Source organism: Astatotilapia calliptera, chromosome 7 (genome assembly GCF_964374335.1).
Source record: "Astatotilapia calliptera chromosome 7, fAstCal68.1, whole genome shotgun sequence".
Classification (NCBI taxonomy): Eukaryota; Metazoa; Chordata; class Actinopteri; order Cichliformes; family Cichlidae; genus Astatotilapia; species Astatotilapia calliptera.
In genome coordinates this window covers 6,491,163-6,515,730 of record NC_137428.1, presented here as the reverse complement: position 1 = coordinate 6,515,730, position 24,568 = coordinate 6,491,163, and the positions used below count along the sequence as shown (strand labels likewise).

The 24,568-nt window shown below is 40.5% G+C and overlaps 1 protein-coding gene across 3 annotated transcripts; it reads right to left on the bottom strand.

Annotated features, from left to right (window-relative positions):
* Positions 1 to 338: 338 nt before the first annotated feature.
* Positions 339 to 24,433, bottom strand: ccdc73 (coiled-coil domain containing 73). 3 transcript variants are annotated; one of them, XM_080304097.1, is made up of 21 exons: positions 24,125 to 24,433; positions 20,560 to 20,649; positions 20,268 to 20,408; positions 18,081 to 18,152; positions 17,928 to 17,999; positions 17,801 to 17,830; positions 17,542 to 17,616; positions 16,074 to 16,112; positions 14,681 to 14,816; positions 13,611 to 13,690; positions 13,264 to 13,386; positions 12,942 to 13,001; positions 12,639 to 12,743; positions 8,696 to 8,806; positions 8,394 to 8,534; positions 6,724 to 6,937; positions 4,984 to 6,620; positions 4,660 to 4,756; positions 4,356 to 4,495; positions 1,704 to 1,783; positions 339 to 1,185 (listed from the first exon to the last, which is right to left on the bottom strand). In XM_080304097.1, exons 2-21 carry the CDS (start codon positions 20,602 to 20,604, stop codon positions 1,002 to 1,004), a joined length of 3,582 nt encoding a protein of 1,193 aa, XP_080160223.1. In that variant the 5' UTR covers positions 20,605 to 20,649; positions 24,125 to 24,433; the 3' UTR covers positions 339 to 1,001. The 3 variants fall into 3 exon arrangements, with proteins under 3 accessions (XP_080160223.1, XP_080160222.1, XP_026028574.2); XM_080304096.1 differs by having other exon boundaries at positions 341 to 1,185; positions 17,801 to 17,836; XM_026172789.2 differs by lacking the exons at positions 20,560 to 20,649; positions 24,125 to 24,433 and having other exon boundaries at positions 343 to 1,185; positions 17,801 to 17,836; positions 20,226 to 20,351.
* Between the last annotated feature and the right edge of the window lie 135 nt (positions 24,434 to 24,568).

Below are 24,568 nucleotides of genomic sequence, written 5' to 3'. Positions count from 1 at the left end.
AGTTAACGAGAGGCTTGTTAGTACGTGTTAATTGGACTGTGTGTTCACTAATTGATTTTTGGTTAATTAGGGTTGGGGTATTTAGTGCTAATTGTTATTTGAACTGTTATTTCTGTTAATTTAATAGGTGTAAACACAGTCAAACCAGAGTGTCCCGAGTTGTAATTGCCTCCAACAACAGCAGCAGCAGAAACAACATGGTGTAGACCAAAGGTGCCTCCACAATTAGAGCTCCTCTGAGACATGCCACACTGATTGGCTATGATGCTAATTAATGTTAATTAGCATGTTCCCAGCCTTTTTAATGGGCAACAGCGCTCTTGGTCCTTACTTATCCAGCTGTTTGCTGTGAATGCATGATTTACTGTGAATAATGTTTCCAGTAAAAGACATTCAACACATACCGATGTCCTGTTTGTGTGGTTTGATGAGTCAGTGTTGTGTCAGTGAGGCTGCAGAAACTTGTAGTGTATCTAAAGTCTTTGTATACAATATTTTGAAAACAACTGATAACCCTGTAATTTAATGAAATTACAAGAGATTGGAAATGTTGGATTTTTACACTGGTGACATCAGAGCCTTTTTAAAATTACTTAAATCACATGCAACTGTGTGATAAAATAAAATCTTACCAACGTAGCAGTAGTAGTATTGTATATTTGTCACTTAGAAAGGCTATCTTATCTTATTTTCATCTCTTCACTTAAAAACATAAAAATACACACGTGTGAAACAAACACACAAACTCTGCAGTTTTCCATTTAAAGCACAGAAATGTTAAAATAACAATAAAGTGAAGAATTAATGATTTGACCCAAAAAACTTTAAACTTCAAACAGCAATGTTAGAAGAAACTATACAGTTCAAAGGAATCAGTAACACATGTATATATTAAAAAGCAATTATGTTTCAGAACATTTAGACCTGCGCTAACAATAACTGTCAAACGTGTGCCACACAATGTCTCACCTAGGACAGCGAATAAAGACGACCAGCAGTTTCTACAGATTTGGTTCAGTTCGTTGTCTTTTGGGCAGACGGAGTCTCTCTGTCTTGAGGAACTGTTCGATTTTTGAGATCTGCGCCCTGAATGATTCCTGTTGATCGTCCCTCTCCTGGGAGCAGGAGAGTTCCCAGTTGGACTCTGAACTAGGTCCTGCAGCTAAGGTAGGAGCTCTGCTACACCTGATTCAAAGAAAACACTAGCATGAACTTGTTTGTAGTCAGTAATCATATTATTAATCATGTAATAATACACATTTCAAATTAAGCGATACAAATTCTCCTTACCATTAGACTGAAGTAATGCACTTAAATGAAAATGTTTAAGATAAGATAATAAGATAAAATAACCTTTATTAGCCCCGCACATGGGAAATTTGATTTGTTACAGCAGAAAGTGGACAGTGCAAAGTCACATAGCAAAAATTAGAAAAACGCTGGAATAGAATAAGATGATAAGAATACTTCTAAAACTTCTAAAATATCATTTTTAAACCAAGAAAAAAAAAAAACCCTCTTGTTTTTTGTCAATACTTTTGTTAACTACTGAATGGGCCAAAACGTTAGTGAAGAACATTTTCATTCAGGTGTGTAGATACAAAGATAGGAGCTATGAAATTTGCCCATTATTACTTATTTACTTTGACATTTATTCTGGTTCAAATGCTGGTGTCTTCTTTCTAAAGAACAAACATACTCACTCTGCAGTGGTTTGCCATGACAGTTTGCTGCCTGTGCTGGAGGCTGGAAAAGAACAGCTTGGCGGAGGAGCTCTGCCATCCTGCATAAAAACGACGACAAACAGTAGATATCACCAAATATCCACTGTGAGAAAGCTGTGATCAGAATCAGAATCAGAATACTTTATTGATCCCTGGGGGAAATAATTTTTTGTTACAGTGCTCCATTATAAACCAACATAAACCAACATTAAGACAAGACAGACAATACGCTAACTAAGAATAGTACAATATATACATATATACACATACATAAGTCACTCATAAATAAATAGCTGGAAAAGAAACATGTGTAGTTGTAGCAGCAAACAGTGTGTTAAGTGGATGCGTTGTACAGGGAGATGGCCACAGGCAGGAATGATTTCCTGTGTCGTTCAGTGGTGCTTTTCGGTAATCTCAGTCTCTCACTGAACGAGCTCCTGTGACTGACCAGCATGTCATGGAGTGGGTGGGAGGTGTTATCCAACATTGTCTTTATCTTGGACAGCATCCGCCTCTCTGACACCACCTTGAGGGAGTCCAGCTCCATCCCCACAACATTACTGGCCTTACGGATTAGTTTATTAAGTCTGTTGGCATCTGCGACCCTCAGCCTGCTCCCCCAGCATGCAACAGCATAGAGGATCGCACTGGCCACAACAGACTCATAGAAAATCCTCAGCATTTTCTGGCAGATGTTGAAGGACCTCAGTCGCCTCAAAAAATAGAGACGACTCTGGCCCTTCCTGTAAAGTGCTGTGGTGTTTTTAGCCCAGTCCAGTTTATTGTCAATGTGTACTCCAAGGTATTTATAGTCCTCCACAATGTCAACACTGACCCCCTGGATTGAAACAGGGGTCAAGTGTTTCCTGGTCTTCCTGAAGTCCACGATCAGTTCCTTGGTCTTTGCCACGTTGAGCTGCAGATGATTCTGCTCACACCACGTGATAAAGGAGTCGACCACAGCCCGGTACTCTGTCTCATCATCCCTGCTGATGATTGTGGTCACACAAAGTTTGTGTTTCATATTTATTATTCTATAATATAATAGTTTGAGATAATACAGTAAATAAGAAACACAAAGATTCTTCTATAGGATTTGGACTATTACTGGCAGATAAATCAAATGTATGAAAAGAGTGAGTATTCATAGTGTTCAACCTTCTCCTTCAGTTCTCTGTGGCATGCTTCTAGGCCAAATCCTGAGTGATCGCAATCTAGTCCTGATAAAGTGATAAAGTGGAATATCAAATGAACAATGTGGATTCACAACCCAGTAACTCCCCTGATCTGCAATCTATGGCCAATTCTGAAAATCAAGCGGACAAGCAGAAGCCCACAGACTGTGATCAACCTGGTGCACCTATAAGGCAGAAATCTATCACCACCATTTGGTCTTTTTTTGGTACAAAAATGTCAGTTCAATGCTTAATTCCTTCATAAGAAAAGAAAAGACAGATAAATTCAGGGCAGACAATAAGCAGCAACAACTGATATTTGTATCTGTATCCAGCCCAGAGAGAGCAGCCAGAACTCTTCGCTTTGGTCTTCTTTACAATTTGTTAAACTATCAGATGAGTTTGTTTTTTCCCCTCATACTCGAGTCATGCTGCAGCCCATCTCCCTCAACTGCGAGCACCTGGATTGTATAAAACACAGAGTGACAGTGCGGTGATGGTGACAAAAGAGTTTGGGAGCGTGTGAGAGAGAAAAAGTGAAACAGAATTAAAAAAAAGTGAAACAGCAAGAGGGTGGAGAAGGTGAGTGAGGGACAAATGATGAAGTGAGAGAGGAAGACAGAGCGAGAGTGGAGACCAGAGACTGAGTGAGTGAGAGAGGCGAGGTACCCAGGCATCATTAGGTACTTTTTCTTCCACAGGTCATTTGTTCTCTGTCTGTCTGGCTGTCTATGAGCTCAACATACATCAAGCCACATCCATTCGGTCAACACCTGACCGAACATTAATCAAAGAGCAGGAAAGTTTGAAACCTCTGAAATCTTTGTCAGATATTCTGCGTACTCTGTTAAACAAGTTCTCCTACATTCTAAATGTCCAGGACCACAAAAATGTTGAAAGAGCATTTTAATATCTAGTTCCTCTGAGGACATGTCAGGCTGTTGTAACGGGCATATTCATTCAAGCTCCAGCTCAAATTTCCCATGGGCTCCGCTCAGACACATTCTATAAAATGATGAAGCTCTGAATCTGTGGAACAGCAATGACCTCGACAGAGAAAACCCTTTTATAACGGTCATTCTGATGTCCTCTGAGGGGGGGGGGCACGCATTTCTATGTGAACACGACACTGTGGCCATTTCCTGCTGCTCAACATCAACTTGTACTAGAGAACACGATTAAAGCTTCACTGTGATGAAATGTACTTGGACACGGGCTTCAGCAGCTGAAATTAAATTTTCCAAAGTGCAGCTCGCACAGTGAGGACTCATCAATAAAGCTCTCAAATGTAAAGGTATGTAAATCATGAGCTGTGCTTTATCACTTGACTAGTGTTTTACAAGCTATTTTAAAATAACTTCTGTGACATACATATATGATTATTAACTCTCACAGTTATAAATGAGCCACCTTCTAAAGTGTCGTACCAGCAATTCCCTACTTCTTAACAACTGACCGTATCTGCTGCTGTTCTCTCTCTGCAGGTCTCCTGCACTGCTTCCCAGAGTCCCTGCTGCTTTCTCCTCAGGGAAGGTGCGGTCCCACAGACACTGGAGGCATTCAACAGGTCTGACGCCCTCATAATCACCAAGGGGACTAAGAGGAATGAGGTGAGATGGCAAGAACAGCAAGAAAGCAAGAATGAATGATGATTAGTAATGGTAAGAAACGCAGACGGACAATGAATTCACTGTGTAAGATGTTCCTAGTCATGCATCAGAGCAGTTTCTGTGCTCCTTAGTGAAATGATAAACCACCACCATTGTCGTGTTTGCTTTTGAGGGGCTTGGGTATTATTGTGCTGGCAGGATGTCCTGGGAATCCAGCAGTTGTATTCTGCTCAGACAGAGAAGATCCCTGGAAAAAAACACCAAGATTTTAACTGATATAAAACTAACCACAGCTTTAAAGCATTTCTACATCCGAATGTAAAAAAATTGTTACGATTACAAACTAAGATTAACTGCACTTCTCTAGGTTAGTGTAGCTAGTTAGTCCTGTATGAGCATCATATGACTTTTGAAACTGTTGTACATATTTTCATCACACAGCTTGAAAACGCTACAACCTTTTGATTCTAATACCTGGATTGGCTGGTGCGCTATGGTGACATCTGACTTTGTTCTGGAGTTTGACTTTCTTCTCTCGGGAGCGGCCCACTCAAATAATGGCCTGTAAGTCTTTTTGCTGGGCAGAGATGACTCGCCACAATCACTCAGCAGCTTCTCTCCTAACTCAGGCTGCTTGTGACCCAGACTTGTAACGAGTGGCAGCTTCGGATCTGTTTCACTTTTAGTCTTCTTTGTATCTTCTGTGTCCTTTATATGCTCACTTTTCACCTCAGAATCAAGGGTTATGGCACCCATCGTAATATTAACATTGCCATCTTTTAAGTGGGATTCTTCCATAGGTTTTTGATAGACATTCGTATCTACACTTGATTCATCTTTTCTTCTGTTCTCTACACTTGGATCACCCTTTCCTTCAACAGTTACCACAGACTTCCGCTGCCCATCTTTCTGCTCTAAGCTTTCCAGCAGCTGCTCAGGTTCTGCCAGTTTTTCACTCACAGGTACATCAAAGATTTCATCTGTTTGCGTCATATCTGAAATAACATCAGAAGGAGTACGTGTTTCTGTATGTGTCTGACATGATCCCAAGTTTTCAGCGCTGTGAAAACCATATGAGTGACCAGCTGATGCGGCATCGTCTGTCTGTGAGGTACTTGACTGCTTCAGGTGTTCAGAAAGTCCAGCAGAAAGCTCCCCTGCTTTTTTGGTGGGAGGCTGACTTAGTGATCCTGTGTCTCCGTCTGAGCTTTGGACCTCGTTTTGACACAAATTTGAAACTTCCTGTTGTTCAGAGCTAACACTTTGATGTTCTCCATCTCTTCCAGTCTCACCATGGATCTTCAAATGTTTGCATTCAGCATCCTTTTCACTGACTTTCTGACAGAGACTTTGTGTGAAGTCTGAGGGTTTACAGACATCCACAGGCGGCTCAGCGCCCATGAAGTCAATGACCTGCAGTGTGTGGCTCTTTTCAGCAGTCATATCAGTGATCGTCTGGGCTCGTATCTGTGTTTGTGGTGTCTGCACTGCTGTCTTTTCTCTCTCCTTCGCTCCATCCGCTCTATCTTTTGTTTCTGTTCCAGCATCCTTTGCTGACCCCTCACTGTCCTCTCGCCTGTTTCTTCTATCTGTTGTTTGTGCCATGGCTGTTCCTCTCTTTTCTCCAGCACGTCCTCCCTCCTTCACATCTTCTCCTTGATCGTCTTCCCTATTCCTCAGCTGTCCTGTATTTTTCTCCTCTTCTTCTCTATGGCTATTTCCTTGTTTCCCGCTGTCCTTCTCCTCATGTTCTTTCTCATTCATTCCTGTGTCGTCTCCTTTATTTTTCATGTTTGTTGGTAAATCTGCAGATTCACCGAGAGAGCTGTAATCGGAGTTCGATGCAGTTATACTACTCGCAGAGCAACCTCTGATAAAGTGGGTATCATCATCAGACACAGAGAGAGCAGTATTAGTTAGATCTGAAAGCACATCAGGGTTGTGTTCACTTTTCGAGTTGTTAACCCCTTTGTTCAATGTTATGGCCTCTGTGGCTCCTGTCCCAGAAAAAGTACACGAGCTGAAATTCATGGTAAGTGGACAACTGGGCATTTTTAGGTGGCTTAAAGGCTCTTTTATTGTTTGTGACTGTTGTTTTGGGACTTTTTGACCTAAAAGAGAATAAAACGCGCATGAGAAAAAATAAGAAAATGACTGTCTCATAGTGTCTTAGAACATATTTATCGTCTGTATGTTTATATTTAGTGTGCTGACCTTCAGTTTCTGCAGTGGCAAGTATCTTAGTTCCAGTTGCTGTGTCCTCTAAACGGTCTGGAATTTTGGCCTGAGAGGAGACCGAGTGCTGCAGACTGCCAAAGCCGGGAAGCTTAGATCTGGAGATGCGTTCACTTACAGATTCCTCGCCTCTAACTTCCTCCACAGAGGTGGGATGGGTAGAAACACTGAGTGTCTGGCTGCTGTCTCTTACCTGTGCAAAGAAAAATAAACATGCATGCATTCACATGACAGTTTCTCTTATAAACTCACCTACTATACATCAGCTACACCTGCTGTTATTAACATTATTCCCATAGCTGTAAATCAGAATATTATGAAAAATATTATAGTGAGCTCTGTTCCTGGTTTCTTTATCCCTGAATGTTCAAGTGCTGACTCTGGTCTGTTTTGAAAGGTTTGTCTAATAAATGAGAGGACCGCTTTGCAGTTCTTAACGTTCTGCAAGTCAGCACATGTATTTCACTTTCTGTCAAAACTGCTGAAAACACAACCTGTTAATTTTTCATTTTAGTTATTTTTCATTTTTAATATAATCATCCAACACTGCAACAGTACAGATATTGGTAGAAAAAAGTGAAGGTCCCCTGTAAATACTTTAAACTTATCAATTGAGTAGTACAAAGTCTGCGTGATGAGTTTTTCCATGTAAAAACAGAGTTGTAGAAAAGTGTTTATTGTGTTCTGTTAAGAGAAACTCTCTTCTTCTTCATCTCACCCTATCCCTAGCATCCTCTACTGTCACACCAACATCCATGAATCTTCTTTTCCTCTTTTCCTCCTGCCTGCCAGCCCCATATTTAGCATCCTTTGCCCAGTGTATCCACTATCTCTCCCCTGTACGTGTCCAACCGTCAGCCTTGCCGCTATAACTCTGCCTCCGAAACACTGAACCTGAGCTGTCTCTCTGATGTACTCAAATCAAGTAAAGTTCGTCTCTACAGGACATTTAAAAACAACAGCTGTTGAACAAAGTGCTATATATCTAAAATGATCAAATCAAATAAAACACAGGAGAAAAATGACAGAGTTAAATGAAATATAAAGCTGTGTAAAAACAGCACAAATGAAAGTACTTCAAACTCATTCTGATTTAAAAGCCAAAAAATACATACGGGGTTTGAAAGCATCTAATACTGGAGATGTCCTGATGTTAGGGACAATTTGCTCCACAGACCTGATCCCCTTTGTGCTTTAATGTGGAGCTCGGCCTCTTGTCCTTTTTCAGCACCACTGTCTCTATAGCAGCAGGTCTCACCGCCATCTTGCAAACCTTCCCTTTCACTCTTGCTTTCACAAATCACCCAAGACACTCATCTCCAACAACTGTACCCTGCCTACACTCTCTTCTTCACATTACTTGTGCACTGCCCATTGCTTTGAATGGTTAACCCCAGGCATTTAAATTCATCCACCATCACTGCTTCTTCTCCTTGGAGCATCCCTGTTACATCTGCTTGTTTTTACGAACTTTTATTTCTCTTCTCTCTAGAGCATACCTCCACCTCTCCAGGCTCTCTTTCATCTGTTCACTACTTCCGCTACAAATCACAGTGTCATTATTTGTCATTTGTAGCCCCCCGTACCCATCTTTCACTCCTGCCTCACATGACACGTGTAATCCCCTACATGTGTTTTTGGATACATACCTCCATTTCATGTATGTGCTGTTCATGTGATTTGGCCTGTAAGGACAGCTCAGCGTGTTTCTGATGAAGATCATCATAAGCCTCTTTCAGTGCTTGAAGGGCTTCTTGCTGTGTCTTGAGGTGATCCAGAAACTTCGTCTTCTGTTTACCCACACAGACAAATGAAAGATGTGATTTTAAATTAGCTTGTATGATTTTCTGGCATCTTCCCATATACACAGAAGAGTCCAGCCTGACGGACACTGTAAATATGTGCTACTATCATCACAATGCCTTCTCCCACAGCACAGTTTTTCTTCTACCTCTTTGTCCCAGCTGGTCTTGGAAGCAGCATAGCTCTCCATCAGTTGGGCCACCTTGTCTTCCATTGCCTTGCTTTGCTCTCCCATCACCTCATGTTCCTGTTTAAGGGCCTGCAGTAAAATTAATCGCCCATGTGGTTTTAGTGCAATACTAAATTTTTATGTGTTTATTTAATGTGAACAGGGGGTTCTAAACAGGGCAGGCAGAGAGAGGACTTCTTGCTAATACAAATCAGTTGGCTTGTGTCATTTTGATAATGATTTTAATAAATTAATGAATAGGTGAATTAAAATGAGAGGGGGTGGTATAGAGAGAAGAAAAGAGAACAATAAACTTTAAAGCTATAAATGCAGAATAAACACACTATCATTCAGTTGTGGAGCCGACTATATTCACACATGTACATGCTGTGATATACAACATCCCATTCATCAAGTTTATGGGAAGGAACAATGGTTGTCATTCATTTTGGTCTTTGCATAAATTTACTCTATAATCATTTAAATAGACCCTGAAAAATTTCTGATCTGTGTGGGACCAATGGGTGGTGCAGGGTTTTATCTGGAGACATAAATCACATTTTCTATCAGCCAAAACTCCAACGTGCATGAAAAGGAGGTTTCTACAAAGGTGAAGTGGGATAACAGACATGTCATTACTATAAGTTTGGCATTTATTTTTGTTTTTGCACACAAAAACCAATTAAAGTATTCTAACATAAAAGGACTGAAATCGCACTAACTTTAAAGTCCAGAGTCTGTAAGGATAAATTTCATTCGCCCCAAATTTTTTGTTAAATGTGGCTTAAATGTATGACTGTAATTTGTAAGAATCAACAAGATAAATTCTTCTATTTCTTCCTTATTATTGATAAACAAAGACACACCTGGAGCTAATTTTTTCTCTCCTGTAGGCAAAAAAAACTTTGTTATTATTAAATCAATTTTGCTTACCAGTGATGCTTACCAATATTTGTACTACATACAGTATATGATAGTTAACATGAATACACCAGTTAAAAATAAATCAGGAGATTAAGATGTGCTATTTTTTCTGATTTACACTTTACATTTCTATTCTTTTCTTCTTTGCAACACTTTTCTAAATGTGTGATTAAGGTTGAAATGTGTATTTGGACATAATTATCCAATCTAACACATTAATAAACAAGAAGCACTCCAAAATGTAGCTCTCTCTCTGGGCACTATTTACTTAGCATGACGAAAGTTTCGGCCTGTCTCAGCAATGCAAAGCCCCCAGCATCCAACATCACCATGGAGGAGAGGAAGACACTCACATCACTTAGTGATGACAACAACATTATCATCCTTGCAGCAGACAAGGGTCGGTGCACAGTATTGCTAAACCAGAAAGACTATCATGAGAAGATTTTGTCACTACTCAGTGATGAAAATACTTATAAGCCCCTGAAACGAGACCCAGGAAGTGGCTACAGGAAGAGGGTGATAGACTGTCTGAAGCAGTGAGAACAAGACAAGGCTATCGACCGGACCTCATACCACAGGCTGTACCCAGGGGAATCTACACCAAGTCTGTATGGTTTACCGAAAATACATAAACAGGGTGCACCTTTAAGACCGATTGTCTGTATGATCAACTCTGTCACCTATAACATCTCCAAGTTTCTGGCTTCGATCCTCAACCCGCTGGTGGGCAGCTCTGAACACCACATCCAGAACACCCTGGATTTTGTTGAGAAGGTGAGAGATGTCATTATGGAGGCAGATGAAACCATGGTCTCGTACGACGTTACATCTCTCTTCACTTGCATCCCAGTCACGAAAGCGTTGGAGGTAGTCCGTAAGAGATTAGGATGACCCCAACCTCAGCAACAGGACCACTCTCAGCATCGACCAAGTGTGTTTGAACTGTGTCTTCATTCCACCTACTTCACATACAAGGGTCAGTTCTACAGGCAGAAACATGGGTGTGCCATGGGCTCCTCAGTTTCACCCATCGTGGCCAATTTATACATGGAAGAAGTGGAAAAAAGGGCTTTGCTATCCTACCCTGGAACACCACCAAGCCATTGGTTCAGATATGTTGATGACACCTGGGTGAAAATCAAATCTCAGGACGTACCACATTTCACGGATCACGTTAACTCGGTGGACCGACACATCAAATTCACCAGGGAGGATATGAAAAGTGGCAGGTTAGCCTTCTTAGACTGTGAGATTTCCATCAGTAATGGGGGCCATCTAAAAGCTGACGTGTACCGTAAACCTACACCAGTATTTAAGGTTTGACTCTCATCATCCACTGGAGCACAAACTGGGTGTCATCAGGACGCTACAACACAGAGTGAACACCATCCCCACTGACACAGCGGCCAGGGAGGCAGAAGAACAGCCCAAGCGAAAACCTGTAGTGATCCCATATGTGTCAGGAGTATCGGAGCAGTTGAGACGCATTTTTTCTAAACGCCGGGTCTCTGTGGCTTTTAAACGCCAAAACACGCTGCGCCAAAAACTGGTCCACCCCAAGGATCGGCTCCCCCGACACAAACAGAGTAACATAGTGTACGCTGTTAAGTGCCAGGAGGATTCCCGGGATATATACATCGGGGAAACCAAACAACCTCTGGAGAAGCGGATGGCACAACACAGAAGAGCCACCTTGTCTGGCCAGGACTCTGCAGTCTGTTTACACCTACAGGCCTGTGGACACTCTTTCAAGGATGAGGATGTACACATCCTGGACAGGGAGGAACGGTGGTTTGAGCGCAGAGTCAAGGAGGCCATTTATGTGAAAAGGGAAAGACCATCTCTGAATCGAGGAGGGGGCCTAAGGATACATCTGTCACCATCTTACATGTTGTGATTGCAGCCATTCCCCAACTCTCTGTGAATGGTACTCATGGCCATTGATCAGTGGTCTTTGATCAGTGGGTTTTGGTCAGTGGGTGTTGATCAATGGTCATGAGAATTTGCATAATTATGATTAAGGAACTGACCTCCCAGCCCATTGTTCCTTCAGTGGGCTGGTTTCAGTCATTATGCAAATGTACTGTTTATAAGATTGGAAACTTGCAGTCAGCTGAGACTGAAGAAGTCACTTGGATGAGTAACGAAACGTTTCTCCCACAAAACGCTACGTCCAGATGAACAGAATCAACTTTTGGAGATTAGCATGACAGAATGGGGTGTAAACTCCACTCTACACCCCTACAGAGTTTCACCAGAATTCATTCTAAAGTTTTCAAGCTATTGTATTTACAGACAGAATGACATGCACACAAATGCCTTCAAACCAGAAACTCCTTGGTGGAGGTAATTTCAAGCCGGGCACTCAGATACGCATATTAGCTGTTTTCTCTCTTTTGATCTGTTAAAGTAAACTTCACATGCGTTTCATCATCGGGGATTGTAATTTAGGTCTGCAGAGACACAACAGACAGATCACACGCAACTGCAATGAGATGCTCAAAGCAAACAGACAAAAAACAGTTGCCCTTGAAAATAATAATAAATAGTTTGGTGTGCAGGAGGAACTGAAGAACACATCAAACTGGAACTGTCCAGAACACCTAGAAACTTTTTCTCCATCTTACCATCACATGAAGATAAGGAACTTTGGTGGGAATTTAGTGCAGAATACAGGTAAGTGAGAAGTACTTTTCACTTGCCTGTATTCTGTAAAGTGACTTTTCAAATGAGCTCATTATTATAACGCGAATGCAAAAAGAACCAAGTTTTTTTTTTAGACTGATCCACTTTTTGAATGACAGCAATTGTAAGGGGACTGAGTTATTTTTAAAATGCACTACATGTGAACCCCCACAGATGTAATCTCCTTGTCTGAAAAGTGAAGCCAATTCAGAAAAAGGCTACCAAGGCATGGCAAGAGGGAAGTCTTGGCTAACATGTATACATGTGAAGAGTTACATCCACAAAATAGTACAGGATGAAATACTCTGACCTCGCACGTCTGTCTTTGTGTCTGTAGCTCCAACTCTACTCTCCTCACTGTCTGCGTCTGACTCAGCAACAGCTGCTGGGTGTGCTGCAGAGACCGTATCACCTCCTAAACCACACACAGACACAAACACAATAATGGCGCACAAACTGACCGGGCTTGATTTTGGTTTATTTGAACCTTGACATCATAAAAAGTGGAAATACTTCAAAGGAGTTTCCAAAACAATCACGTTCACAAAATTTCACTGAAGGAAGAGACTCAACATTAAAGCTGTCTAGGTTTAGTCATGTTCCAGGTCCTTACCTGCTTTTCTGCTAGTTCAGTTGCATTTTCCTCCCTTAGCTTCTTGTTCATTTCAGTTTCCTAACCATACAAAAAAATAAATATTGTCTGTGTCAGAACTGGATTAGATTTTTCAGCATTAATCAATCGATCCATCTATCCTCTTCTACTTATTTAAATAAGGGTTGCAGTGGGGCTGGACCTTATCCCATGTACTATGCAGCGGCAAACACTTTTGCAGGGCTAACATGCAAACTTCACACAGAATGGGATTTGAACCTGGGATCATTTGGCTGTGAATTGCTAGAATAAAACACGATTTCTGTTAATGACCATCATTTACCAGCTTCAGCTTCTGGTGCAGCTGCTGTATATGCTGCTCTCTGCCTGTGGGACTGTAGGGTTTGGCCGGTCTAACTGAAGTCATCTTGGCCTTGCTGAGCTCATTACTGACTTCATCCAACTCCTGACAGGACACCATAAGAATCACAGGATTAGTCAAGCTGATGCCTCACAAACTACTCAGGCCACTGGACAACTCAAATAATACCCTCAATATCTTCTAGTTTGAAACAACAATATATTTTAGTGGCTGATATTTAACTGATAACGCCAAATGGTACAAAGTTTAGAAGGAAAATCACAAAAATGCCTCAAACAATCTAAATGCTAGACCACTTGGCCCCATACCTTCTTTAGTGACACAATGGTTGCTGCTTGTTTTTCATTAGCAGAAGTCAGTTTCTTGTTTATTCTCATGGCTTCATCAACTGGAAATTGACACATAGTGCAGCATGAAACATACACAGCTTATACATGAGGGCAAACAGGAAGGATTCCCATCTAAATCACAAATTCAATGAAAAAACTAAACAACAGGATACAAGATGAAATGGATTTCCCATTGCAGTTGGTTTACCACTAATTGTAACAGACACTAAAATAATCCCAATATTTGGCCAGAAAATGCCTCTTGGACTTAAAAATTGAGGCTGGTGTTGTGCAAAAGGTCAGTTTAAGAACACACGTCTCATTAAACATGACTACATCTGGGCTTCATTGACAAAAACTCTACCTTTAGCTGACAGGAAAAAGAGGAAAGTATGTTAGATGAGTAGACAGCAAGGTTAAAAAGTTAAAGAGCAGGAAAATAATGTGATGGATCAATCCTGCCTGGTGTCAGCAGGACAGGCTGCCTGGTGTTGGTGGTGTGGGAATATTTTCTTGGCTCACATAAAGCCTCTAGATAGCAACCCAGTGCTAAACTAAACCTCACTGCTGACCTGGGAGATGTCTTCATAGTTTACTCTTATCAAAGTGTTCCTAGAGGAGCATTTAAAGAAACATGACAGTGACCTTTGCGCATTACCCAGATCTTGACCCCAAAACAAAGACGAGGATAAAGTGAAATGAATGATGTGAAGGAAGATTTTCTCAGGAATGAATGTGCTGTTGAAAATTCTGCATGAGCAGAGACATACTACTGTATCACGTCACGATGTACCAGGATCCCTGTGAACTGTTTCCAGCACCTTATTATATTTATAACCGAGAGAATTCAGGCTATACTGGGAACAAACCAGAACCTCTTCTGCTGAAAACAACCTAATAACACTCAGTAATGACAAACTGAAGCGGCACATATGTGAAATGCGTGATCTGATTTGTGTATATAATTGTTTGCATGGGATCATTAGTAAGCCTAGAGTGATCATCATACAGAACATTAATTTATATATCTGTCTTTCTGTATCTATTACCATTCTGCTCCAGGTTGTCATGGGCCTGCTTGACCATGGCACACTGCCTGGACAAGGCACTGAATCTTTTCTCCACCTCTCCCAGTTGGCTCAGGTGGCCGTCCTTTGTCCGGCTCTGTAAGGCCAGTTTCTGTTCCTGTGGAGGGGCCACAGTTAAAACAGACAAGAAGAAATATGTTGAGGAGGACCCGGCCCGTTAATGGACACAGATCCTGGGACTGTTTGTATATCACTGAGGATGATTCTACATGTGACTGACATGTCTCTAACCTATGAGGGCCCTCGGTTTGTCAGTTTGATCCGCCCCTCACTTGTTATATCTGGTTTCAAATGATAAATGGTGACAGCAAAACTCCTTAGACTTTAAAGCCACCACCACCTGCCTGTCCCCAGCTTCTCTCCCCTCCCCCTTAAAAGCTAATTGGTCGATGAGATATGCCCATATGCAGATGTTTTACTTTTGTAGGGGTCAGATTAGCAATTTCACCCTGACTCCAGTTCTTCCTTTGCCCATTTTTTAACCCCTTATCCACCTTGGGGGCTTAAGAGAAAGACTTATCAAGTCGCCAGTTCATCACAGGGCAATACAGACACAGGTGACACACTTTCACATCCTACAGCCAAATAAGAAACACCAGTTAACGTAGCATGCAGGTCTTTGGACTGTGAGAGGAAACTAGAGCTTCTGGATGAAACAGGGAGAACAAACAAACTCATCACAGAACGACTACAGGTCACCAGGAGGTTCAAATCCAGAACGGACCCTCTATTCACCACCACGCTGCCCCTTTATTACCAGCTTGTAGCAGATTGATGGCTGTGGCTCAGCAAAAGGAGCTAGCTTATTTTGCAAAATAAAGACATACGACAGTGGAAACAGCTGTCAAGTAAAGTGAGGGTCACGCTTTGACAGAGTTAGTGCCTGCCTCTTTCAGTGAAATGTAAGAATCAAGTGGGCTCATGCTTCAGAGCGCTTTATCGCTCTTCAAACTGCCATTACAGTTTGATTGTGTGTATCAAGCTGAGCAGATTCTTTCCTTCTCCCGTTTTCTCACTCACTCCCTTCTCTTTCATTCTCACTCCCTTCAGTCAATCTGTCCGACTCTCCTTTTCGCCAGATCTCTACAACTCCCTCTCACTCTGCTGAGCCACCGTCATGCGAAGAAGGTTAAACTGAGCGAGGCCCAGTTATAAAATATTTTAATAGAGATATTTTCTCTGCTGTGCTGGCAGTTCAAAGTGTCACACACTCCCTATCCGTTACTCCTGATGAGCTCTCCCCTCTAAACCCATCCCTCCTTAGCACCATTCCCTTATCCTCCTCTTTTAATTTTACTCCCCTCCCACCAACCTTCTGTCAACAGTTTGTATAAATGGAAAAATCCTTCCTTACCAGCTCACTTGATTTCTTCTCCAAGTTGTACTTCAGCAACTGTGTGACAGAAGTAAAAGAAAATTAGCGAGCCTGTTTTTGAGAGCGGCTTCTAGAAAATAGAAATAAGTGATGTTGCAATCGTACATGACAGTTTTCAACACATCTGGAATCAAGATGGCACATTTTTAATAACAGCAGCAACTGAGTGAAATTTAAAGCAAGTCTTGCTTTTTCCAAAGTTTAAAAAAAACCTTCACATTTCAGCTTTGAAGCCTGTGTTGCAAAGACTTCCTTAACATGTTCAGGTAAACAAAAGCAACATAAAACATATTTAAAAAGAAATAATTTGAATCTACAATCTTTTAAAAATGCAAAAATTCTACCAACTAAAGATCATGTAATGTGACACAAAGCCCCATCTCAACATACGCTTTTGTTTCAGTACTGTAACTCTCTCTCTGCATCTGCATGTCCAAATGTTTTGTTTTGCCATCATGTCATGCAGACATCTCACTTTCAAATACACTGTCTTTACGGGCTCTGTGATTAAGTCCCTCCACGTTTATAGACTTAGGCATAGATTGTTACACAATGAACGCCTCACTGACAGGACTCAAAGAGGCCGTCCCACCCTGGATAGGGCCACCAGATGTTTTCTCATTTTGCCAAATTGTTGTGTTTTTTTTTTTTGCTTCTTTAAACTGTATACTTACGAAAAAACACTGACTTTGTCCAAATTACGTCTTAGGCCAGGAGAAAATACAGTTTCCTTTTTTATTCTTAACATATAAAATGTAAACAACAACAAAATATTTTGCCCCAAAATACAGAAAAAAATAGTCCTAAAGGTAAAGTTTGGGGGCAATAATACCCCATTTATCATTTGCATGAATTTAAACATTACTATGAATATGAAAAAAAAATTTCTACTAGAATTAAAATAGCTGGTGTATGAATCTTTTTATATTTCACATTACTTGAACTATACAACACCAGTGGTGTGCAGATAAGTCAAGGTACATGGCAATTAAATCACTTCAGTGCCACCTGTCACTTGTGTGATAATGTGTTAAATTAAAGAATCCACCAGACCGTGTCACAAGATTGAACACAAACGGGCTTCATTTTATCCAAACACAGCAGTCAGAGTCTCCCAGATAGAATATCAAAAACGGTCTCTATTGTCTCTGTAACACGGCTGGGTTGTTAAAGTGCGTTGGACCGTGAGTACGATCGTTTATCACCTCTGTGGTGTCAAGTCTGAAGATGAGCAGAGGGGAGCCGGAGCGGGCCAGGCTCATGCACCAGAACCCTTGACTCTGATCGAGCATGCCTTTTCTTTATTTACTTGTCTCTCTGAACAGTTTAACGATTAAACTGTTATCTTGCTTATTTTTAATAAAGAAGGGATAAAAGGTGCTGATGGTGTGCATGTTACAATAAAACAGAGATAGAGAAGAAAGAAGAATGTTGAACAACTCAGTACCTGCAGTGACTTCAGCTCTTCCTTTAAGTTGTTAATCTCCTTGTCTTTTAACTCAGCAATGACCTGATATTTCCCCTGAAATGTTAAATTCATTTTGAGTGTCAAAAAAGCAATAAAAGCCCAAAGCACAGCACAAAAGAATTCACTCCGAGGGCCAAAACTGTGCAACTGAGATGAGTAAATTTACTTCTCCTCTAAAGACATTTATTGAATAAAATGCTCTATCGTGGGGATGTTTGGGGGAATAAGAGTTCTGTACCTTTTCCTCCTCTGTGTTTCTTAATTTGGCCTGAAACTTGAGAAAAGATAATAAATTATTTGGAAAGGTTTTAATACATTGTTAAAAGTCTTGTTTAGAAATGAAAATGGAGGAATAAAAACCACACCTGTTTCTTAAGATTTGTGAGTGACTCAGTGTGTTGCTTTGTCACAGATTCAATTCGATGCTGTAGGGATTCCTGCAAATGAAAGGGAAGACGGAAGAAAGTTACTGATGATCTCATCTATTCTTTGATATTACTTGTTAAATAAAGCTGTACCTTCTCCCATTCCATCTCCTGCTTCTCCAACACCAGCTTACTGATCTGATCCTCAAAGCGGGTTTCTGCATCCTAAACCAAAAAAACTGACTCTCAGGCATCAGTAAGTTCACAATTAGACAAGCAACCAGGAAACACCTGATAAGAACATTTAAACGGGAAAGCTGTGACTAAGAAGGTGTGATTCAGTCTGAAAATCTTCATCTTTTTCACTCTGTGGGCCAGTGGAGTTGAGCCAAAACTGCAAAGTGCTTTAAGTTTCTTTGGTTCAGTCCTGCGTATCTTTTGTGGAAGCAGTCAGTGACGGGGGAACATTAGAAGGGAGGTGATATTTGTGGAAAACCATCCCTATCCTCCCTCTTCTCTTGGAGAAGGCAGGTAAAAGTCAAGTGCTCACTATATCCAGGGGACTTTTTTATGTGCACGTGGGAGCCGGTTAACTCAGCGAGCTTATTTTATAAGTTCCTATTAAAGTATGCTACCAGCGTGGCACAAAAAAAAGAAAAAAGGAGTACACAGGAGATAAAGCTGTTATTTTTCCACCAGGGAATAATTGCTGTGTGTATGTGTGAGTGCATGTGTTAAATGCACAGCAAAGCCTTTCTAAGATCAGTAATCCATGTAAATTAAAACAGGTAACTGTGTATCAAGAGAAGGCCGAAAAGCCATGTTGCACAATCTCATCTATAGCTTTTCATCTTTTTACCATTTTTACTGCTGTTCTGAATGGTCACCTTTTATTGGGCGTTAAAAAACAAAAAATGGCATTTGGAAGTTTGTGGGAATAAAAATTTGAGTTGGAAAAAGTTTGACACTGTTTCCAGATCACACTAAATCTCATATCACATGCATTTCATGTAATGTGACATTTCATATTACTCGCAGTTCTTCCCCATTTATGACTCATCTTCACCAACTAAAGCCGCTGGTTACACCGCTTTAAAAAAAAGAAAGTGCTGGAATTTGACCTGCTCAGGAATGTCCGGCTCCATCATGACATCCTCTTGCCTCTTAACCTTCCCACCCCCGTGAACGACACAACTACAAAGTGCTACTTTGATAACGGCAGTGCCTGAGGAGGAACAGACTGATATATCATCTAATGTCTGTGTCTGAGTTAACATGACTATAACAATAAAAGCTCAACGACCAACATCCCATTTTTGCTCCTCTAACCTTTAAGCACACTCGGATTTAAAGTACTTGCTGGAGGGGAGAAAGCTTTATTCTTTTTGTTAGTTCTTTACAAACAAATTGACTTTGTGCTCATTGGTTAAGGGCTAATAGGCTTATATGACCCCCTCCCCTCTTTCTTGACATAATGTGCATCATATCCAGCAGGGTTAAATCCACGTAGCCAAAGGGGCACTTAGCTTTCTCTATGAATGCTCTAATACCAACATAACCAATATATTTGTGAAATTACACTGCTCTTCAGCCAAACAGAGTCATTAGTGTCTCAGTTCTACTCAGGAAATGGTGATATAATACAGAGGAATAGAGGAAGTGAGCAATATTAGAGACAATACACATAACAAGGCACCTCAAAGTTCAAACAGCTCTCATGTCAGCCAATTCCGAACCTAAACGAGCACAGCGTAATTCCCAGAAAGCCGCTGCTAATAATGACCAGTGTTGACACAGAGCATGTGCTCACGCATCTGCTTATAAATCTTTGCTTTTAGTATTGTTTGAAATTATGCATAAGTCAGTATCGTGTATCATTCTAGTACCAACCAGCTCAGATATTATTTAAATAAAATAGCTTCACTGCACTAATTTGGTAAATTGATATGAAATGTTCTGCTAATTTATGTGATCAGTATTTAAAGTATGGATGAACCTTGCTTGTAGCTGGTAGATTTTTTAAAGTTAGGAATCAGTGAACTCTGTCGCTAAGCTGCTGTTAATTACTGCTAATAGAAGATGGAGAAAGGGATCAAGGCATGACACTCAACGCAGTACTACCACTGCCCACGAAAGGGCTACATTGGATCACTGGTCTATTATACTTGTTACAGTTTTTTTTTAAGTACTTACGTCTTTTACCACCATGGAGAAACAGAAAAATGCCACCGGAGCCATGACACAGGACGTGATTTTGATTATGAAATTAAAATAAAGTATACTTCAAGGAGATGGTACCTTAATGCCTTCACAGTGACATGGTTACAACTTCAACTTTACCCTCCGAATATGCAGCTCCTGTACGGCTTCGAGCAGATTGGTTTTGAATTCCAGCAGCTGTAGTAAGATGTTCCCCCCACTCTCCGTCTGACAGTGTGAGCTGGAAAGATTCAGCTCATGTTCCAACACATCTTCTCCAAACTGAAAAAGAAGATCGAAATCTCAAACAAAGCTAAGATTGAAACAATATCATTCATGTAAAATGTATTTTAATCTCATCTTTTGTCAAGTAAACAAACCAGCTGATGGATGTTATTTACTTTGCCTTGCACTGTCAAAATTAGTAACTTACAGTGGTGTGGGTGGGAAGTGTCTCAGACTCTGTGCTAACATCCATCGAGTCGTTTCAGGGCAGCCAAAGGTCCCACTGGTCCTCTTCTGCCTGATAATCCGGTGGGGTGGGAGTGGGGCGCATTTTGTTGGAAAGGTTAATAGAATAGACGGTTTAATAAGCAGTAACATCTCTGCCTTTCCACTTATGAGCTTATAGGCTTATAATTACTTCCTCATCTGCAATTTTTACCCCTAAATGATTTTAGTAGAAATAATAGAGAAGAACATTAAGGCCTCGTAATACTTCTCAATCACTGCAGTCTGACCTAATGGCTTTGAAATGACTGTTAGGGCTTTTTTCTTTCTTTGTTTTACACCGCTTCCATTGCGATGAGAAGATAACACCTCGATAAGCCATCCAGGTTCAAATGAACCAGCCCATCGACACTAATAGGGGTCAGAGCAATAACACTGAATGGACAAATTGCACTGTCAATGCTTTTTAAATTACCTGGGTTATTTAATTTGACCTGTGGATAGTCCTCTGCAACTGTCCCTTCAACATAACCAAGAAACTGAGTGACACACACAGACACACACTGCAAGCACACACCTACTGAAAATATAACTATTTAAGTGGGAGGTCTCCACTAGCCAATGATCTCTTAATAGAACAGACCTTTTTTCTCCCATTTAACCTGCGCTAGTATCAATCATGTTGGAGAATTAAATGATCCCTGCTAGAATTGGCTACTATCATAAACTGACATTGTGACCCCCGGCTGAGCAGGGAGGGGATTTGTGCAAGCGTGCGTTAGTGTGTCGCTCTCCTGGCGCACTATGTGCACAGCCTGAATGTGTATGTGTGAATGTGGCAGGAGGGGAGGAAACTGCAGTGTCTTTATTTGCTTTTCCTGGGATTTAGTTGAGCAGGTATTAACTACCACCTCCAAGCCATGAAGGGACAAATTAAAAGAAGTGCCGTAGCCATTAAAATGGAACATTTCTGTCAAGTAACATGAAGTTTGCATTATCTTTGTGTGAGTTATGCTGGTAACTGTTTTGTAATACAACCATAAAAGAAAGTTAAAGAAGCTCTGAATCTGTAATACATGCAATCCAAGTGTGGATACTGCCAACTACTGCAACACAACAATTTGGCTTCTTTATTTTACCTCGTCAAGTAAAAGAAATGCAGGGGTTAAACTGATAAACTCTACTTATTTTCTTTTCATGCTGGCTTACTGTCACATTGTTAATGATATGATAAAGTAAGTGACCTGTGCTTCACCTCGTGTGACCAGTAAAATGTCACGCACACCAAACTTTCTGACTTTAAAAGGGATGTTGTGTTTTTAGTCTGAAGCGGCTTGTCTTTCTTTCTAAGTTGGAAAACTAATAAGAAAAATATATTTAAACATTATCACGGGGCGACCGTGGCTCAGGGGGTTGGGAAGCGTATCTGTAACCGGAAGGTCGCCGGTTCGATCCCCGGGCTCTCTGTCCTGGTCGTTGTGTCCTTGGGCAAGACACTTTACCCTACCGCCTACTGGTGTTGGCCAGAGGGGCCGATGGCGCGGTATGCTGTCCTCCTTCCAATAAAATAGAATTTAAAAAGAATGTATCAATAATCATACCTTATTATTAAATCAACATAAGCTGTAATATACTGTGGGCTTATTTATGTGTGTGAAAAACGACGTACCCCCCGTGATTCAAGCACTTGTCAAACCTCCTTTAGCAGCAGTGGCTTAAAAGTAAAGGCCTCCTGTATGACTTTATCAGTCTCTCGCATCATTGTGGAGGAATTTTGGTGTACTCTTTCTTTGAAATGTTAGTTAACTGGATTTTGTGGGATTGGTTTATACAGTTCTTAAGGTCCCAGCACACCATTTCAATCAGACTGAGTTCTACACTTAAACCCACTGACGCACCTTGATTCTTTTCTTTTTCACTCATTCTGTTGTAGAGTTGCTGCTGTGCTTGGGATCATTGTTCTGCTACATGACCCAATTTGGACCGACAGATGACCTCACCTGTGACTCTAGAATATTTTAGGTATACAGAGGATTTCATGGTTGACTAAATGAAATGAAATGCCTTTTCTAGGCAATTGCTTTCTATCTAACATTCACACTCATTCATATTCCAATGGATGCATCAGAAAGCAACTTGGGGTTAGTATCTTGCCCAAGGATATTTGGCATCCTTGGGCAAAAGGCCACCAATCTCTCAACTTGTACATGACCGGCTCTATCTCCTGAACTGCCATAATGAGGCTGCATATTATGGATAAAAACCTCCACTTTGCTCTTGTTTGTCCAAAGGACAAGACAAAAGCACATTGTCCAACAGACAAAGCCATAGTTGTTCAGTCTTTTTCTAATTGCACTGTCATGAACTTTAACACTTAGCATGCCAAGGTCGGCCTGTAGGGTCTGATATGAAGCTCTAACGTTTTACGCAGTTTCTCTGAACATTGATCTGATCTTGGGGTGAATTTGCTAGGACATCCACTCCTAAGAAGATTTCAACTGTCCTGAATGTTTTACACTTTATCACTGTAGAAAAAAGGATTATTAAAATATTTAAAAATGGCTCGATAACCCTTCCTACACTGGTGGGAAGATATAATTGCTTCTCTAAGATCATTGCTAATGTCTTTCTTCCTTGGGTCAACACCTGAATACTCCAGATGTTAATTGATCATCAGTTGTTGATGATCAATTAATAAAGTACATATGATTGGCAGTAAGGGTGTACTTAAATTTTTAGACACCACTTGCGCATTTTGGCTTAATTTTGTTAAATCAATAATGGCACTCAAAAATGTGTTATTGTTCTGTAGTTCATCTGAGTTTGTATTGATCTAATTTTAAGACCTTGGCCCTGCACTACGAAAGTTCAGAGAACCCAGGATAACTTTCTGTTTTCTGGATCCAGTTACCCTAATACTGGCAATCAGGATACACAAATCTGGTTATGTGTAAGTAAAGGTACTGTATGAATGTGATAAGCACTTTTGGCACTTTAATCAGTAAGACTAGAAGAGAGCTACTATAATAATAAAGTTTAGTCTGTTTGAAGCCAGAGAAGAAAGCTGACAGTGTAAGACTCGTCAATATCAGGTGTATCTGATGTGCCCATATTGGTGGTGTTCCTGGATTATGATAACTAATGTTGCTCTAGGTTCAACTGTACCAAAATCAGTTATCATTATCCTGATGATAACTAATAATCTGGGTATTAACAAAACACTAAGGCCCAGATATGTTGATAAACAACACAATAAATGCAGAGCATTAGTTTTTACTGTGACTGTACTGTTGTTCTAAAGGTATTTCCAGTGTTATCAAACTCCCATGCTAACAGAATAAGCACAATAAGCAACTGTTTAGCCTAGCAAAAATGATTGCTAAAGCTAAAGCCACCTAGTTGTAGCTAACATGACTCTGCTGTTTAAACATACATTTCCATATTAATGCTGAAATACATATTTGTACACTAATTTAACAGAGAAATAAATTAGGCACTGCCATAAGTAAGTACTTCAAATAAAATGTTTGCTTGTTGTTGTAGCTTACCTTTAGCAATTAGCACAGCAAGCAAGATGGCGAACTACAGGAAGCGCACTGGACAGATGCTGAGAAGATTCTCAAAAATGTGAAATGTCCAAAAACTTTAAAATATATAAATACAAATTTTAATATGACAGTAGTTTTCTATAAAAATATATAATGCACAAATAAAACGCATGTATGCATAAATTAATAGAATAGAGTTCTAATAGAGATGTCCTATTTTTGCACAATAGTAATGTGACACAGGCAGATGGTCAAGATTTACTTACACCACCTGCAGGCACTCAAACGGAGAAGAAAAAAATGCATAACATTTGTTTAAATATTTAAATTAATTTGATATTTAAAATAAATGATCACTCCATCATTTAGTGCTTTTATATAAATTATTTTTTAATAAAGTGTTGATAAAGCTATGGCTAATGACTCCGCAGAGGATCAGAAGGT